We start from the raw sequence: 18,331 nt of genomic DNA, 5'->3' as shown, positions 1-18,331 counted from the left end.
GGGCCGTAGCTAGGGTAGTGCAGCCGGTGCCATCGCACAGGGCACCACAGGTCAGGGGGCGCTGTTTGGGCCTGTCAAATGTCTGTTTATTATCATTCTCACTTATAGCTTCCTCTTATTTCATCCCCAGCATCTCCTGGCCTCTCCTATCTCTTCCCTGGCCCTTCCCATGAGGCCATTCCCCTTTTTTGGGTGCATTATGTCCCTTTGAAAAATGAGGGGGGCGCCAATGCTCTTTCTGGCACAGGGCACCAAAAAGTCTTCCTACGGCTCTGGTCTTCCTCATTAACATATGCTCCTCCCACAAAATGGCTGCTTTCACTCCATGAAGTGAACAGGTCACTTGCACAAAAACCAGTTCATGTAAATAAATAAGAAATCAGCTCTGCATAACTCACCTATCATGAGTAATACAAACCAGTTTCATGGAATTGCAAAGCAGGGATTGTTAAAATTGAGAAGCCCGTAGAAGCAATCAGCAATATGATCTGCTATGCTCTCCAAGCTCAGGCACCAACACAGGATATGAGCACATCTGGCCTGCCTGGATATTATTAATTACAGATATTTTTGCAGTAAAGCTGTATTTCATGATATTTCTTTCCATTTTGCCAAGTTATTTTATTTCCATGTATAGTAGTGAAGTCTGCTGTTGTCCCACTGATTTGGTAAGAAGTCAAATATACAGATTTAAAAAAAAAACATACTTTCCTAATACGACTTTTGGACTGAGTTGTGACATTGCTAAATTCTCTGCTCCTTGGTTTTTCTCAAGAACTTTCCATGATGCAGCCCAGTCTACACCCTCGCTGGATGCTCTCTCCTGATACATCTACATGATGAATGACCAGGCACAGAACACCTGAACCGCCATGCACATAGAAATGACCAATCACAGGATAATACTAAGTAGTCTCTTACCTTCCGTGTTACTGCTGGATCTAGATATCCTTTCAGCTTCTGGATATATGTGTGCGGTGGGTTCTTTACTTGAAACCTTTCCTAAAAAAAAAAAATATGTGAATTTAGATAATATTCATTCATGTGGCCCATGCTTAGGGCTTCTTTAGGTTTAGAACAGAAAAACCAGGACATGAAGCTTTTTCATTCCATAAAAGCCTCCATTGAATCGTATTTCACTAATTACTCATTGTATTATTCAGAAGGCACACGCTCAGGAATAAATATTAAACATTTACAATATAAAAAAACAGTACTGTCCAAGGAAATCCAGAACACCTTGGAGTTCTACCAGATACTAGGTCCATCAAGGGACCAAGGGCTTCATTCAGAGGCGGCCGTGCGGTCGATGTTTGTCCAGTGCGTGCGCATGCGTGAGACCCGCTACGACCGACAGCGCCGGTCGTAGCGGGTCTCTTTCCAAAGGGGGCGAGCTGTCGATGTTGATTGACAGCTCACCCCGTTTGGAAGGCGGGCCGGGGGGTTGGAAGCCCAAACGGAGGCGTTCCCATGGGAACGCCTGCCATTTGGGGGAGGCCCCACTGACATCACTAGTCACTAGTGATGTCAGTGGAGAGCTTCCGGCTCTGACAGAGCCAGAAGCTCTCCGGGGCTTACGACAAGTGAGACCCTACCCTAGGGTCTCATCGTAAGCCCCGATGGTCTATGACCATCGCGACCATCACCCTAGCAGTCGTTAGAGCTGTGGGTGTAAACCCACAGCCTAACGACCGAAACAGAGGCGGCCGGTCAGGATGCAAGCGGCCGTCCAGTTTCTGAGCGACCGCTTGCATCCTCCGACCGCCTCTGATTGAGGGCCCAAGAGCTGCCACATCTAACATTTGCATCGTATTTAGCTACCTCCCAATGGGGCTGATGCAGAATTACGGTATACTGCATGTTTTCCCACTGCGCATGCTGTGCGACACTCAGTTACACAAGTACAAGCGGGTTGGGTACGGTATTCCGACGGTCAGAATCCCGACAGCGGCATCGCAACAGTCAGAATCTCCACAGAATTTTGTAAGTATCCTTACCCTAACCCCCCCCTAACCCACCTTTCCCACAGCATAACCCTTCCCTCCTGCAGCCTGACCTTAACCCTCCCCCTAGTGCCTAACCCTAAACCTAACCCTAATACTTACCGTGGGGATGTCAGCGGTCATGATTCTGGAGCCGGGCTTACGACCTCTGTTGTATTCCAGCGCCAGGATTCTGACCGCCGGCGTCCTGACCGTCGGGATGCCGACTACCCCCTGTACAAGCAATAATAAGTCGTACATATTTCAGCACAGCATATGGGCAGCACAGATGGTGTAATGGTTAGCATTGGTGCCTCACAGCACTGAGGCCGTGGGTTCCATTCCCACTACGGCCCTAACTGTGTGGAGTTTGTACATTCTCCCTGTGCTTGCGTGGGTTTCCTCCGGGTGCTCCGGTTTCCTCCCACACAAAAATATACTGGTAGGTTTATTGGCTCCCAACCAAACCCTAGTGTGTGTATGTGTGTGTGTGTGAGCATGTGATAGGGAATTTAGATTGTAAGCTCCACTGGGGAATACGTGTGCGCTACATAAATAACTAGTAATACATAAATAAATAATTTTAGCCATATCTACAATTGTGACTGAAGAGGCAAAACTGGGCTGTATTCTTCCCGCCTATGTGCTGGTCAGTGAGGTGACAGAACTGCAAGCTGTGCACAGTTGGAGTGAAGCACAAGTATACTTGTTTCCATGGGTATTATATCACCTAGTATTGGCTGGTGCCAGTGTGCTCAGATGATGATGACGGATATCAAACTAAGCGCCTGATTCAGAGGTGCGCCATATTGCAGCCGTGACTGGGTCTTTTGCCGCAGGGTCACTGTGCCTTTATGCTAATGCTGCAGCCAATGAGATTCGTACAGAGACGCCCGCCATCTGCAATGCTAATCTGCCCATGGGTCATTCCGTGTCAAATCAACACACTGATCATCAGCTCATCAGCTCAGATTTTGTAAAAATTTGATATATGGAGAGTATATATGTAGTCTAAGAAAAATACTTTCAAATTTTAAAAAACATTTAACATTAGTATAGACTATTTCCAGAAATGTTTAGAACTTTTTTGTCGACGCACTTTTTGAGATAATCATGATCAAAAATGTCAGTTTGAATTTGGAAAAAGTTTTTCCTCAGAGCCTATTGTGTTGTATATCATAGGGCATCAAAAACACAGTAAAATGACACCACTCCCACCTCTCTAGCTTCATTAGTAGAGCAGCTATGGCGATTTGAAAATATGCTGGTTGTGCGTTTTTGTCAGATTTTTTAAAACGTTAGAAATTTTGGAAAGGGCATGAGATATTTAAATAAAATTTAGTATTTTTCTTAGACTACATATATACTCTCCAAATACCAAATTTGAGCACAATCTGAGCTGGGGAAGTAAAATTTTAACAAATAGTGCGTTGATTTGACACGGAATGTCCCCTTATGGGTATTAAGACACGCCACCAGCTACATCGGTTGCTGGTGCAATTTCTCTGTCTGAACATGGCAGCCAGGGTTAGTGCGACGCAGATGCTGACCGCGACAAGCCAGGAGCTGGCAGGCTACTCTCCTGTTATAACCCAGCAACGCCAACTAAAACTGCCTCTCCATGCGTCCAAATTAGTTCAGCGGCTCCCTGCGCTAACCATCGGGACGCATGAGCAATGCAACTCGGACAAATGCGCAGACTGAAAACATTGCTTGTGTGCGGCATCAACACTGCGCCCACCTCTGGATCCGGCCCTAAGTGTATGGATAAGAACGATCCACCTAGAAAGATGTGTAGCACTCTACCTATGGGTGACTATTCCCATGTAGCTCCATGTACACAATGCAGTAGCAATTACAGTCCACTTCCATGCAACTCTGCACCAGCCATTAGGTCTTCATTAAAGACATCAGGATACCAGTACACAATGCCATTACATTCTCTGTTAATACACAGCTGGACAGTTAAATTGGTCATTTGTCAAAGGATAACAACGTCCAATCATGGTGGTAACCTCTGGTATAGACTATGATGTGAACACTCAGTTCATTGCCATTAGGGACTAATGGGTCAAGTAGGTTCCTTCATATCGGTTTCATCATTATCATGACTGTCCAATCAAATCATGCTCGAAGTCCATGATCTCATCGGATGGTCTTCATAATTGAATTATTTGTCAACTCTGGGGGGCTCCTCATTGAAAACAGCCATGCAGTACTCCCCACCTCCTCCTTATTCTTTTTCGGAAGCTGTGAATTTGGATTGAAGCGCTCGACGACAACATTCAATATAGAAAATGCAGGTGTGTAAGGAACTAAGGGCCCGATTCAGACCCGGAAGCTAAACCGCAGACGCATGCTATGGGCGATTGTCGCCCGTCTGCGGTGAAATACACATGCGCGAACCAGTCACTGCATCCGGGAGTCGTGCGCTCGTAGTACACAGACTGGACGCTATTTTGAGTGACAGATAGCGCCGTTTGTGGATGGTAACAGGGGAATGTGCTTCTAAACGGGGGAGTGGTGCTGCGAACGCAGGTGTGTCTGGCCATCAAAACGGAGTTTTATAGGTTTGCATACTCAGCATGGAAGCGTCATTGTACACATCACTTGGTTGTATTTCAGCCTGCAGTGATCGCAGTGCTTGCAGCGGGGGGAGGGTCTACCTCAAGGGCTGCGTGCTGCTCCGATGGCTCTCCATGGTTCTGATTAATCACACACTTCCTGGAGATGACGTATGCTAAGAAAGAAAAGTGGGCGTCTTTAGACCAGCGAGCGTTCGCTCTGCAGTCGCTCTCTAAGACATAGAGGGTGTCCTTACACCAGACAGTGCGATCGCGGCATTTGCATACCCGGCCACTTTTGGCTGCGAGAGAGCGCAGCTTAGCGTCCGGGTCTGAATCGACCCCTACTTGATCTGATGAGACTTTATTACAAACAACATTTACTGATCACTGTTCTGTCATTACTAATCTAGGTTGCCAGGAAAATTTCCTAGTGACAGCAAAATAGTGCAACATGGCAAAGGCCACTGGGATATACATGACACATGTATTAGCAAAGACGGTTAAACTTCTTAAACTAGTATTTTTAATGAATGGCCTGTTGACTGCCAGACATATTTCTTTAATTAATACAAGATATTATTGTTATTTTTAGTCACACTGCAGTCAAATTAAAAGAAATGCACGAAGTGTAAGCAAATTATGAGAACAATTTATTTCATATGTGATGCTGTATATAGTGCAAACTCAATTAAACCTCAACATGCGTAACGTATAACTCCGAATAAAGTCCACACAGATGTCCCAAGTCTTAATAATTTATAATACAAGCTCAGACTGTACATCAATAGGCTTCTCGTGGGCTGTTTAATTTAGAGCCAAGGAACCGTGTCTGACAGTCTACTTACCTCCACAGTATTAGTCCTGATCTCATTTTTTTGGCAATTAATGTGATCATCTAAAGAATGGCTCAGTGCTAAAGGCCAACTTGTCACTTTAGAGTTAGAAGCTTTCCATGGGGGTCTGTATCACTATTTAGAAAGGAGCATTGGCTAATCTCAGACAATGGATAAAACATTCGGCCATTTCACATCGCACAGCTGTTTATTATTATCTCACCACGTCAGTCCTGGCAAACGGATCTAAGGTCTGACTCAAATACAATCATAATAGGCCGTAATCTGCACTGTCATTATTTACCTCAGAAGCATTCTCATATTATTTATTGTAAGTGCAACGCTAATGTGGAAATTAGACAAATGACATATCTCATATGAAGAAATATTGATTGTTTTTATAGTTTCTGTCCAAGTAAGTATAAAATACCACAGCAAAATAACGTTTTCTTTGTCAAGGTGGAAAAACTCCAATCAATATATTCTGGGAGCCACACATCGGGAAAAGCTTTTTTATTTGCAAATTGTTGACATTTAATGCTGATTTCTTTACAAAGGTAATGAAATGTCCTTGCTCATTGGTTTATGTGGGAAAGATTGTTGGGCCATATAACAGTTTATTTCAAAAGCATTGATGTGACATTATATTGTCTAGAATTAAATCTCTATTCTAAAAAAAATGTTCTCATAACATTATTAGTGCTTAACAGTTAAAAGATGAGGCATTTTATATTACCATGATAGTGGGTGGTGTGTGTCTATGTGTGTGATTACCATGATAGTGGGTGGTGTGTGTCTATGTGTATGTGTGTGATTACCATGATAGTGGGTGGTGTGTGTCTATGTGTATGTGTGTGATTACCATGATAGTGGGTGGTGTGTGTCTATGTGTATGTGTGTGATTACCATGATAGTGGGTGGTGTGTGTCTATGTGTATGTGTGTGATTACCATGATAGTGGGTGGTGTGTGTCTATGTGTATGTGTGTGATTACCATGATAGTGGGTGGTGTGTGTCTATGTGTATGTGTGTGATTACCATGATAGTGGGTGGTGTGTGTCTATGTGTATGTGTGTGATTACCATGATAGTGGGTGGTGTGTGTCTATGTGTATGTGTGTGATTACCATGATAGTGGGTGGTGTGTGTCTATGTGTATGTGTGTGATTACCATGATAGTGGGTGGTGTGTGTCTATGTGTATGTGTGTGATTACCATGATAGTGGGTGGTGTGTGTCTATATGTATGTGTGTGATTACCATGATAGTGGGTGGTGTGTGTCTATGTGTATGTGTGTGATTACCATGATAGTGGGTGGTGTGTGTCTATGTGTATGTGTGTGATTACCATGATAGTGGGTGGTGTGTGTCTATATGTGTGTGTATGTGTGATACTTGCCTACCCTCCCGATTTGGCCGGGAGCCTCCCAAATATCGGGTGCCGCTCCCAGCCTCCCGGAAAGGCAGGCAAGCCTACCAGGCCCCGGCAACCCGTCCTGTCCCCCCAGCACTTACAGTATAAATCCCGGCTGCGGAGGGGCCGGTGACGCGATTCACGCTGAATCGCATCATCGTGGCTCCGCCCCCTGCATCACAATGCCAAGAATAATCGCGCTGTCACACCCCATACTCCGCCCCCAAATATGTGTCATTTGCCGGGCCACGCCTCCCTTTTATCGCGACCCGCCGGAAGGAGGGAATGAAATGTCGGCAAGTATGATGTGTTTGTGTGCGTGTTTTTGTATCAGTAACTCATTTACATTTATAAGCAGGAAAAGACACACAAAGTATGGTTTCTATGTCTTTGCTATAGCTGGATGGGAGGGGAGGATGTGCTGCGGAGAAGACACTAAGGGACTGATTCATTACGGATTGATACTGATTTCCCAGCTGTGATTACGCACAGGGCCTGATTCCGACCCGCTCGCGAGCGCTGAGCGCTCGCAAGCGGGTCGATGGTGCCCAAGTGCGCATGCGCACGACGGAGGCGCCTCCGTCGAGCACATGCGCGAGACCCAAATAACGACGGCCAAGCCGTCGTTATGGGTCTCGCACCAAAGGGGGCGTGCTGTCGATGGTGATTGACAGCACGCCCCCTTTGGTGGGCGTGCCGGGGGCGTGGCTGCCCAGACGGAGGCGTTCCCATGGGAAGCCTACCGTCTGGGTCCGGCCCCACTGACATCACTAGTGGTGTCAGTGGGAGTGCTTTTGGCTCTGATAGAGCCAAAAGCACTCCTGGGCTTGCGGCAGCGAGACCCTACTGCAGGGTCTCGACACAAGCCCGATGGTCGCGATGGTCTTGACCATCGCGACCATCATTCTGGCCGCTCGCTATAGCTGTGGGTGGTCCAAAAAGGAGCAGGGACGGCCTTGATTCAGAGCGAGCGCTCTGTCAGAGCGTCCAGCTCTGAATCAGGGCCAAAGTTCTGCGGCAAAAATATGCTAATGTTTGCAACTGCTCACCTGGCATAGAGACGCCCACTACCACTATCGCACATCAGTAAGTCCTGGCAATCCTGCGTATAGATCAGTAACATCGAGTATCATTGGACCCTCATGCAGAATTACAGCAGGTTTGGCCTTTCTCAGAACTTGCAAGTCTCGTTGCACGGTGTGAGTACTCAAGCAGCGAATGCCATCGCAGTGGCTAAGTTATGCACGCCCAGGAAATGGAACAGGCACGCTTGCATGTCTCCGACCACTCCCCCGTCACCAGCCTCAATCGCTGACGCCCTGTCACTTACTCTGCGATGGCTTGGTATCTACGCATGTGATCACAGTGTGAACGCAATACTGGTCGGCGCACTGCGGTGCATATGCAGTACGCACCATCGGCCAATCCGCGTACGCTGTTGCAATTGCGATATGTGATGAATTAGGCCCTATGTGCTGTAGGGGGGCTGCGAGGCGGACATTAAGCGCTGTGAGGGGGGCAGTATGTTGTGCTGATAATAATAGTAAAATGCTGATTAGATATGGGCCCTCATTCAGACCCACTCGCGAGCGGCTGTCCGCTCGCAAGTGGGTCAATGGTCCCCACTGCGCATGCGCACGACGGAGGGAGCTCCGTCGTGCGCATGCGTGAGACCCGACGAGCGAAGGACTTTCCTTCGCTCGGAGTGTCTCATCAAAGGGGGCGTGCTGTCGATGGTGACTGACAGCACGCCCCCTTTGGTGGGCGTGCCGAGGGCGTGCATGCCAGACGTAGGCGTTCCCAAGGGAACGCCTACCGTCTGAAGCCGGCCCCACTGACATCACTAGTGATGTCAGTGGGAGTGATTTTGGCTCTGATAGAGCCAAAATCACTCCTGGCCTTGCGGTTGAAAAACCCAACCGCAGGCTTTTGCTCGCAGTTTCGATGGTCGCGATGGTCAAGACCATCGCGACCATCATCCTGCACGCTCTTATATGCTGTGGGTGGTGACCCACAGCTATACGAGCGTCCAGGAGGACGCTCCATATTAATGGAGGTGGGCCCTGATTCAGAGCGAGCACTCTGGTCAGAGCGTCCGGCTCTAAATCAGGGCCATGGTTGCTATGGAATATAGCACAGTACTTCCACCACAAAACTCAGAGGGCCTGAGCTGAATGCCGATTTCATTCTCATGGTAACGCACCTCAGATCACAAACATAAAAATAAATGTAACAATTTGTTTCCATTTGATAAAGGTCCATAGTCTCAAGGTTTCAAGATATAGTTGTACATTCTTTTCACATGCTGAGGAGGATAAACTCTTCAGACAAACCGTCCATTATATGACTGTAACATACAGAGATTAAGGCACAAATTATTACAAATAATGTATAAAATTACCTTCAGGCTGTGCGTATAGGGTGTATATGAAATATAAATGAATTTAATTTCTGTACACAAACTTTGCTTGAGCCACAAAGTTATTGAAAATATTGCATAAAATGACCTGCAGGCTGTGTGTATAAGGTGTATATAATACATAAATGCATTCTGTGTGTATATTTGGGTCCCATTCCCAATATATATCATTATTATATGCAAATATTCCAAAATATTAAATATTCCGTTATCCAAAAATTAAAATACCCCTGGTCCCAAGCATTTTGGATATGGGAGACTCAACCTGTATAAGGTGAGGAGCCACAAAGTGAATGACATACCTCCTGGCTTATCAGTAAATAATTAGGGGTAAATTTACTAAGATACGATTTGGTCACGATTTGTCACGTTTTTCAACTCGGCTGGCGGCTGTGTGTTTGTAAACTGTGTAGGGCAGACCGCTCTCACTGTGGTCTGCCCTATACTTGTGGGGCAGGGGGACTTGTCCACCCCTTGGCTACTGGTGGCACTGCCGGTTAGCGCCCCCCCTTTGGTCGGCGCCCCTGGCGACTGCCATCCTGGCCAATGGGTAGATACGCCCCTGCTAAGCTGTGATACAGATTAGTATGAAAATACTATATTTTTACTCCAGTAACTTTGCTTTGAAAAGATAGACTATATTCCCACTAAAAATAGTCTTGCATTCCAGTAGCAAAGATTTTATTTTACATACAATCATCAGACCATTAATAATTTGCTTGCTCTATTACAGTCCTACTTGAGACCACCACTGAGATGGGGGAGTCAACACACTAAAAAAATAAATAAAAAACGGAAACTGAAACGACTTTTTAATTTATTTTCCTTGATCTTGGCTATGAGCTACATTCTAGATTTATCTGTCTGCCTCTAGACCTGATAAATGAGTTTTCTGTCCCGGAACCAAACTAAATTCAACTGACCACCTCCAAAGTGCATTTATAAAATTTGCCAGAAAGGGTTGCCAAAGAGATACATTTCTTAAATAAACAGGATACTGCACACTATTTGTATATTATATCCAGACAATCACTGCATGACCAGAGGGGGGGATAGATGGAATCCTACCGGCTACAATGACGCCACAAAAGGAGAGAGCTGCCTTTCTGGAAGGGAAAACTACTGTATGCTGAAATGGAAAATAGAATACCTTATCTCCAATATACTGTACAGAGAAGGAAAAGCTGTATGTATTGGCTTGTGCATATCCTCATGAGAGACTTTTTATTAAATAAATTTCTTTCTGCTGCACATCTGTGCTTTTTAGCCATACATTTATATAATCAGGTAGAGTTATTTATGCTCATTGCCCCACTATGTGACACACAACTGCTATGATCTCTTTATTAGATTTTTCTGTCATATGAGATATTAGGGCAAAGAAAATACAGCAACCAATGATGTAAAAGACATGGCAGGAAAGCACAGAAGGAAGTTAGAAAGATAGGAATCGGTATGAAATACCGACGGTCGGGATCCTGGTGGTCAGAATCCCGATGCCGGGATCCCAACAGGGTTAACATAGCGACACTTGTTGTTCGGTATACTAACCCTCCCCCTCTCCCTAACCCTCCCTCTGTGGTGCTTAACCCTCCCCTCCCCCCTAGTACCTGAACCTAACCTCCCCCTCCATTAACCCTAAAGCTAAGCCTCCCCCCTTAGTGTCTAACCCTAACCCTGCCTCTAGTGCCTAACCCTAACCCCTAAACCTCCCCCCAAACTCTGCTACTTACCGGCGCCGGGATTCTGACCGCATAAAGGTAATCGGTATGAAATAGTAACAGTCGGGATCCTGGCGGTCAGAATCCCGACGCCGGGATCCAACAGGGTTAACATACCGACACTTGTTGGTCGGTATGCTAGCCCTCCCCCTCTCCCTACCCTAACCCTGCTGCTATGTACTCAGGCCTCCAGCGGGACGCCCTCCCGCTGCGGTTCGTGAGTAACAACTTGCTAGAAGAAGCAGTAGCTGCCGATGCTGCCTAGTGGTGCCCCCGCCCACTCCTTCTGGCCTCAGCTCCGCCTCCCCATGTGTCCCGATCACTGCTGGCCACAGTGATTGGGCAGTGTGTTTATAAGGGCCATAATACGAGTATATATATATATAACAAGAAAGTATAGTCAGCACTCGGAGTCTCATAAACAAAATACCCTCACCAGAGGGAATTTAATGGGTCGACATTTCGAAGTGCAGTTCACCCCTTCCTCAGGACAACAAAAACAGGCGGCACTCACTGTTTTTCAAGTCCTGTGAGTGCCGCCTATTTTTCTGTCCTATATAAGGGGAAAGCTGTCCTATATACGGGGAAAGCTGCTTCTCCTGGGGGAAGGCACCCGGGCAAGTACCTATTGTTGAATGAGTGGATTGCCGGTTGATACAAGGACTATAATATATATATATATATATATATATATATATATACACACATATGTATATATATATATATATATATATATATATACACATATATATGAAAATACAAGGAGTGGAAACAAGCGCCTTATAGTGTAAAATGTTTAGACAGTGATTACACTCAACACACATAAAAAATTGCGTACCGTATCACTCTGATAAACGGGCATATAATAATGGTTCTTTTCAGAATATTCCTTCTGGTCCCTCTCATGGTTCAGTATAAGGTTTGATACAGGACCCATTCTTGTATTAGAGATCTCGATGAGTGATACATGACCTTGTATTAGAGATGTTGACGAGTGATACGTGACTCTGGGGTCTATGTACTAAGCAGTGATAAGTGACAGAGTGTAAAGTGATGTCTGTGATAAGTGCCAGCCAATCAGCTCCCAACTGTAATTTTTCAAACACAGCCTGTGAGATGACAGTTGGAAGCTGATTGGCTGGCACTTATCACAGACTTATCACTTTTCACTCTGTCACTTATCACTGCTTAGTACATAGACCCCTCTGTGTTGGTGTCTCTTTATCAGATGGTCACACTAATGCGAGAGGTCAGCAGCCACCGGCCACTCACCATCTATTAAAGACCATCTGATAAAGAGACACCAACACAGAGACACGTATCAGTCGTCAAGATCTCTAATATAAGACTGAGTGTAATCACTGTCTAAACATTTCACACTATAAGGCACTTGTATTTTCATAAACATTGAGGACCACACAACAGAGGTCCTACTTGGGAAACCTTGAGCTGCCACCTTCAAGATTGGGAATATAGAGGTATAAAGTGGTTCGTCCATATGAGAGACTGACTATTTGAACTATATCCTGATTTGGTTAGCACTGTGATCAGTACTTGGATTATTGTAATATATATATATATATATATATATATATATATATATACACACAGGTAGGAAGTTTCCCATATCCAAAATGCTCGGGACCAGGAGCATTTCGGATATGGGTTTTTTTTCAGTATTTAGAATACCTGGGGGTCCGGCAGCTTAGCTGGGGGGTCTGGCGGGGGTCCGGCTTGCATTGCAGAGGTTCTGTGGCGTCCATGGCAGGGTGTGGGGGTCCAGCAGCGGGGTGCGAAGGGGTCCAGCGGCGGGGTGTGGGGGGTCCGGCAGGGTACAGTGGCGTCCGCAGGAGGCTCTGGCGCTGTGGAAGAGAAGCAGCAGGTGAAAGAATGGCTGTAAAGCCACTCCCACACCGGCAGTCATTGGACAGCGACACAGTGACGTCATGACACCAGGTCACGTCATGATGTCACGGCACATCCGAAATATTCCGGTTTTATATCTTTTTAACATTGATGTTATAGGTCATTTTATTTTTATTATTATGATGGTCCTATACGATCAATACTCGATACGGGGCCTCCGATTAGGGATGGTACACTATACAGCATATTAGGGACGGCCACCGACCACCGATAGTTTGCAAACCGATGTTAAGGTAAATCGGTGGCTGTGGCCTCAAACAATTGATGGTTTCTATTGATGGTTGAACCCATCGGCCATCGATGGTACAGCTGTCAATGGCCATCATTACAGTATACCATAAAAATTGCTATTTTTATGGTATACAGTGTTTAAAAAAATGTTTTATTTTATAAAATTGTGTTGGATAAGTTTTAAAAAGATGTTCTTGACGTAATTCAGTCATAAAAAAAAAAAAAAAATTTCTGAGCAGTTTTTGGGAAAAATAATTTGTCAGGTAAGTGGTTAAGTCACCTGTGGTCAAGCATTAATATCCTTAAAACCTGGACTGTTAGGGTGCCCTGAGGACCCAGTTTTGGAACCTCTGGTATATACAGTAAGTGGGCTTGAATGAAAGCTCCAGAGAGGTCTGTTGGCTAGACCCTTATTCCAATGTATACTTTGAATGTAGTTCATATATTTGACTAAGAGAACTCTCACTACCTTGCTGACAAAATTAAATTGAGATATAATCATGACTGTAACAACTGTACAAATACGGAATACACTTTGTCCATCTCTCATGGTGAAAGTGTAACACATTGTACATTATTTTGCAGTTAGCTGGGTCTGAAAGACTTTACAGCAGGCCATTCAGGGACATGGGGAGAGGAAAGATGGTCACAGATTAATGTCACGGAAAGAAAAAGAGCAGTCACTTAATTTGGTTACACTATAATGGCAGACATCGCTAATAACATCAGGGATAGGGGAGGGAAGTGTAGACAGAAAGACGGACACACTGCATCACTGGCACCTCTTTTCCTCAATCATTGCCCTGCATAGTATATACTGTATATCATTCTTCTGAAACTAATCTGCTTTAGAATTACACTGAAAAGAAATTAAAGCCGTAAATATGTCTCAGTACAACTAATGATGACATGAAGTGACAAAAGGTTAAAAGAATCAAACAGCAGTACATAAATATAAATTTCCATCAAGAATGGTCACTGCATTGGAGATCAGTGCTGAGTCAGTACACACAGCCGCCTCACTAGGACTATTTGTTTTACAAACGGGTTGGACAAAATAACGTAGAATTCAGACTGAAAGAGTCAACTGAGCAAATACAAATCTCTGGCTTGCATATTTTTTTGGGTTAGATACACTTTCTGACAGTGGGCCTGATTCAGAGCTGGACGCTCTGAAAGAGCGCTCACTCTGAATCAGGGCGTTTTGTTTTTTTTGGTGCGGCCTCCTGGCCGCTCGCATAGCTGTAGGTGACCACCCACAGCTATTGCGAGCGGTCAGGTGATGGTTGCGATGGTCGCGACCATCGGGGCTTGCAACGAGACCCTTGTGGTAGGGTCTCGTTCCCGCAAGCCCCAGTGAGCTTATGGCTCTTAATAGAGCCGGAAGCTCACCACTGACATTACTCGTGATGTCAGTGGGGCCGTACCCCAAATGGCAGGCGTTCCGTTGGGAACGCCTCCATTTGGCCAGCCACCCTCCCTGCCCGCCTCCAAAACGGGGAGAGCTGTCGATCAAAATCGACAGCCGTCCCCTTTTGGTTCGAGACCCGGAGCGACGGAGCGCCCATCGCTAGCTGGGTCTCGCACATGCGCACATCGGAACCGGCGTGCGCATGCGCAGTCGCCAAACATCGACATAGCGCTCGCAAGCATGTCTGAATCAGGCCCAGAGGACCTGATTCAGCAAGGAATGCAAGTGAGAGAACGCACGCGCTTGGACGATGTTTTTGCACTGCGCATGCATATGCTTCACACTTTGCGTGCGCGAACTAGCCAGTGTGATCAGGTAAGGGTACGCAGACTACACGCACAAAGTGAGTACGCAGACCCTTCCGATATTGATTGAAGGAAGTGCCATTTGTGGGTGGTGATGGGAGGGTGGTCGTGCGAACGAAGTCGTGCCTGTGCGTTGGGACGCAGTTATAGGGGCATGCATAATCAAGGCAGTGTGGCAGCATATGCAGCCAGGCGACTCGATGCACGCAGGAAGTGGCCAAAATCCTGCACGACATCAGGTCAACCTCTATTGTGCATATGGGTCCGATGGTTCTCGATGTTACCAATGTTTCCGCTGTCTTGCGGACTACTCAAGCTTTGAGTAAAGGGAAGTGGGTGGCATTGTGTAGTGCTGGACGTCTGCATCTAATGCTGCGGTTGCCGTGCGTATGCATTGATTAGCATATACACGCAGCGGCCAAGCGCATGCGTGTGTGCGCACACTTGTGTTCCTTGCTGAATCAGGCCCAGAGTGAGTCCAACTTTATCTGCAGCTAATAGACCTGTGGGCCTGATTCAGAGCCACTCGTAAGCGGCCGCTTGTTCGCTCCGAGCGATGTTCGCACATCTGCGCATTCGTATGGGTCGTAATGCGCATGCGCCAACCAGTCATTGTGGTCGGAAATCGAGCGCTTGCAAAATAGCAAGTGCCTGCTAATTTGAGTGACAGGATGAGGCGTTTGTGGGTGGTAACGGGGGAAGGTGCTTGTAAACGGGGAGTGATGATACGAACAAAGGCGTGCCAAACAGTCAAAACGGGCGTTTTAAGGGTGTGCATAATTAACAAAGCAGCGTCATCGGCCACGTCACTTGGTTGTTTCTTAGCCTGAATTGTTCGCATGATTGCGGTAGGAAAAACCTACCACAAGCACTGCGAGCAGTTCAGATGCCTTTCGATGTACTCGATTAATCAAATAAATAGTGGAGATGCTCCTGGCTCTGAAAAGACAGTGAACGCCCTGTAAATCCTCTGTACAGCACAATGACGACACACAGGATTACAGTACTGGGAGAGGTGACATAGCGATGGGGTTTGTCTAGGAGACAATAACACGCAGTCCAGCACAACTTGCAAGCTATTTATACTATTAGCATATAAGACGTGATGGTTGGTAAACTCACTTTAGGAAAAACTGCACATTATATATTTTAGAATTAATAAATAATAAAACCATAGCATATCTGTCTCTACTGTATATAGGTGACAGGTGCAACTTAAATTGCAAGTAAAGTTATTATTTTACATTATTATATATCCAAAGCAGTTTACTTATTTTCTAAAAAAATACATATAAGAGCGTTGCACTTAGCTAAATCCAGTATGTGAACCTGAGCAGGATTACCGACAAGGCAGTACAGGCAGGCTCCTAGAGCCCGGTGGTCCTAGGGAACCCGGTGCACGCCTGCTGGAGCCAGGCACGGCATCAGGGCTTACAAGAGGGACACTTGTGCCAGGCCCCGAGATTTTGAGGCTTCTGGAGGGGCACAGTGGAGAAACTGAGGCAGCTGGGGAGACACAGGGGGGGAAGCGGAGGCTGCTGGAGGGACACGGGGGAAGTTTTCAAACACAGCCAGTGAGATGACAGTTAGGAGCTGATTGGCTGGCACCTTATCACTTTTCACTCTGTCTCCTAACACTGCCTAGTAAATAGACCCCTGGGTCATTTTCTAATTAGTAACTTTTTGAGTTGGGGCAATAGAGATATCCCTTTATTGATAGATGGCATATTTGCATTGCATTTCAAAATACACCATTCGGTTAGAAAGCATTTTGAAAAGAGCGTTGTGCTTGCTAGTACTGAAGTTATTTGCATTCTGTGCTATGCTGGTCCCAGCGCTATGAGAAGAAGGAATTCCCGCAGGCTGATCTCCATCTACCGCTCCAGAAATGTCAACTAACAGCAATTGATGACTTTGCAATTTACCATTTGTAAATTCCTTGCTGAATTAATTGTCTAATTTATGCAAGAAAATGTGAATTTTATTCCTCATCCGAGAGCAAAAAAATCACAGCATTGGGAAAGTTAAGAAACGTCCTCGATCTCCTGGAGCCAGTGTTTGCCGTCTATAATGACGCAGGCTGCGTTAACCAAGTCCTTTGAAGTGGAAGATGAATATTTCCCATTGCTGGTGATGGTTGGATGATGATTACAGTGCCTACTTATATCCTAAGCCAGAGGGTGAACCAAGGGACATCCTTCCTAATCAGGGTTAAAAATATTGTCTGTGTTACAAAAAAAGGGATCCGGAAGATGACATAATCCTATTGCTTGCTTACATAATACCATAGGAGTAGTTACATCAGGTGATTAATGGCTTGCAGATAGAATAATTTTTCAAAACACCTGTCAATCATTGGAGATAAAGGTGTAAATCCATGTTAAGTGGCTGAAGGTAAAAAGGTGATACAATGAGAGTGTTCATTTAACTGTCTTGGCTTTTAAAGGGGCATCATGATCTAAATGGTAAACGTTCAATTTGTGTCAACAACCTTTAAAAATAATAAACATTGCACTAGGTAAATGGTCATTTATTAGCGTGCATGTAACTTTTTGAAAATACCTATATTTGCACAAATGCACCTACATTTATGAAACCTGCACAGATAATGGCATCTTCTGGTAAGAGAAGCTGGGTGGATTTGGCCCATCTTAACTTAAAGTAGGCAGTGGTTCCAAAACTTTTTTGAACCAGGGCGCCCTAGTGTATCAGCATTGTTTTTACGGCACCCCTAAGTCAAACGTTTGTTATTGAGAAATTAAGAAACAATGTAGTGAAGTAGTACAGTGAAGTAAATTGTGCTAACCTGTCATCCTTAGGTTTGGTTATATAATGGTGGACAGGTTTGTGCTTCTGTTTGTGCACATATTTACATTACATTGACCATAAAGAATTTGATTTGGTGCTGGACCACCTATCTGAGGCACCCCTGCAAGTGTCCTGAGGCACCCTAGAGTGCTGCGGTGCACAGTTTGGGAAACACTGCTCTAAGGCATCTCAGATTGCTTCCACATGGATATGACATGTAATTTTATGGGCTGGGATATGTACATGAGATTCAAGGCCTGGAGAGGGTGAGAAGTATACATACCTTCTGACGGTGCCCTACGGGAGATCTCAGAGAGGGAGGGCCCAGTTGGGAGCTGTAGGGGCCCCAACAATGTCACGATCTGCACCATCAAACCCCCGAGACTGCCAACTGCTACGGGAGATGGGTCTACTCTCCCATTACATACCAGGAGAATAAACAAGTATGAATACTACGATTGTTTTGTTTTTTCTGTTTTTTTATGGGTTTGTCCAAAGGTCTTCCTAAGAAGGACATAACTATTGTTTTCTCTTTCCACCATAAGCAATCTGGCCAAATAAAAAAAAACAAAAAACAATTCTGCCCCTGCATCTATGTTTGCAATCATTTTACAATTTCTTTATTTTTGTTTTCTTTAGATTCCATGCTTTGTCAC

The 18,331-nt window shown here is 45.4% G+C and overlaps 1 protein-coding gene across 1 annotated transcript in view; it reads right to left on the bottom strand.

The window, feature by feature from the left end:
* The window catches only part of FMNL2 (formin like 2), a 348,984-nt gene that overhangs the window by 166,510 nt on the left and 164,143 nt on the right, over positions 1-18,331 (bottom strand). The window contains 1 exon segment of the mRNA XM_088462017.1: positions 922-1,002. Within this exon segment, the coding sequence (XP_088318143.1) occupies positions 922-1,002 (81 nt within the window).

Source organism: Taudactylus pleione, unplaced genomic scaffold, assembly GCF_031769625.1.
Source record: "Taudactylus pleione unplaced genomic scaffold, aTauple2 ptg001137l, whole genome shotgun sequence".
In the NCBI taxonomy this organism is placed as follows: domain Eukaryota; kingdom Metazoa; phylum Chordata; class Amphibia; order Anura; family Myobatrachidae; genus Taudactylus; species Taudactylus pleione.
Note: the sequence above shows the minus strand (reverse complement) of the source record. Positions and strands in the feature narration are given on the sequence as shown.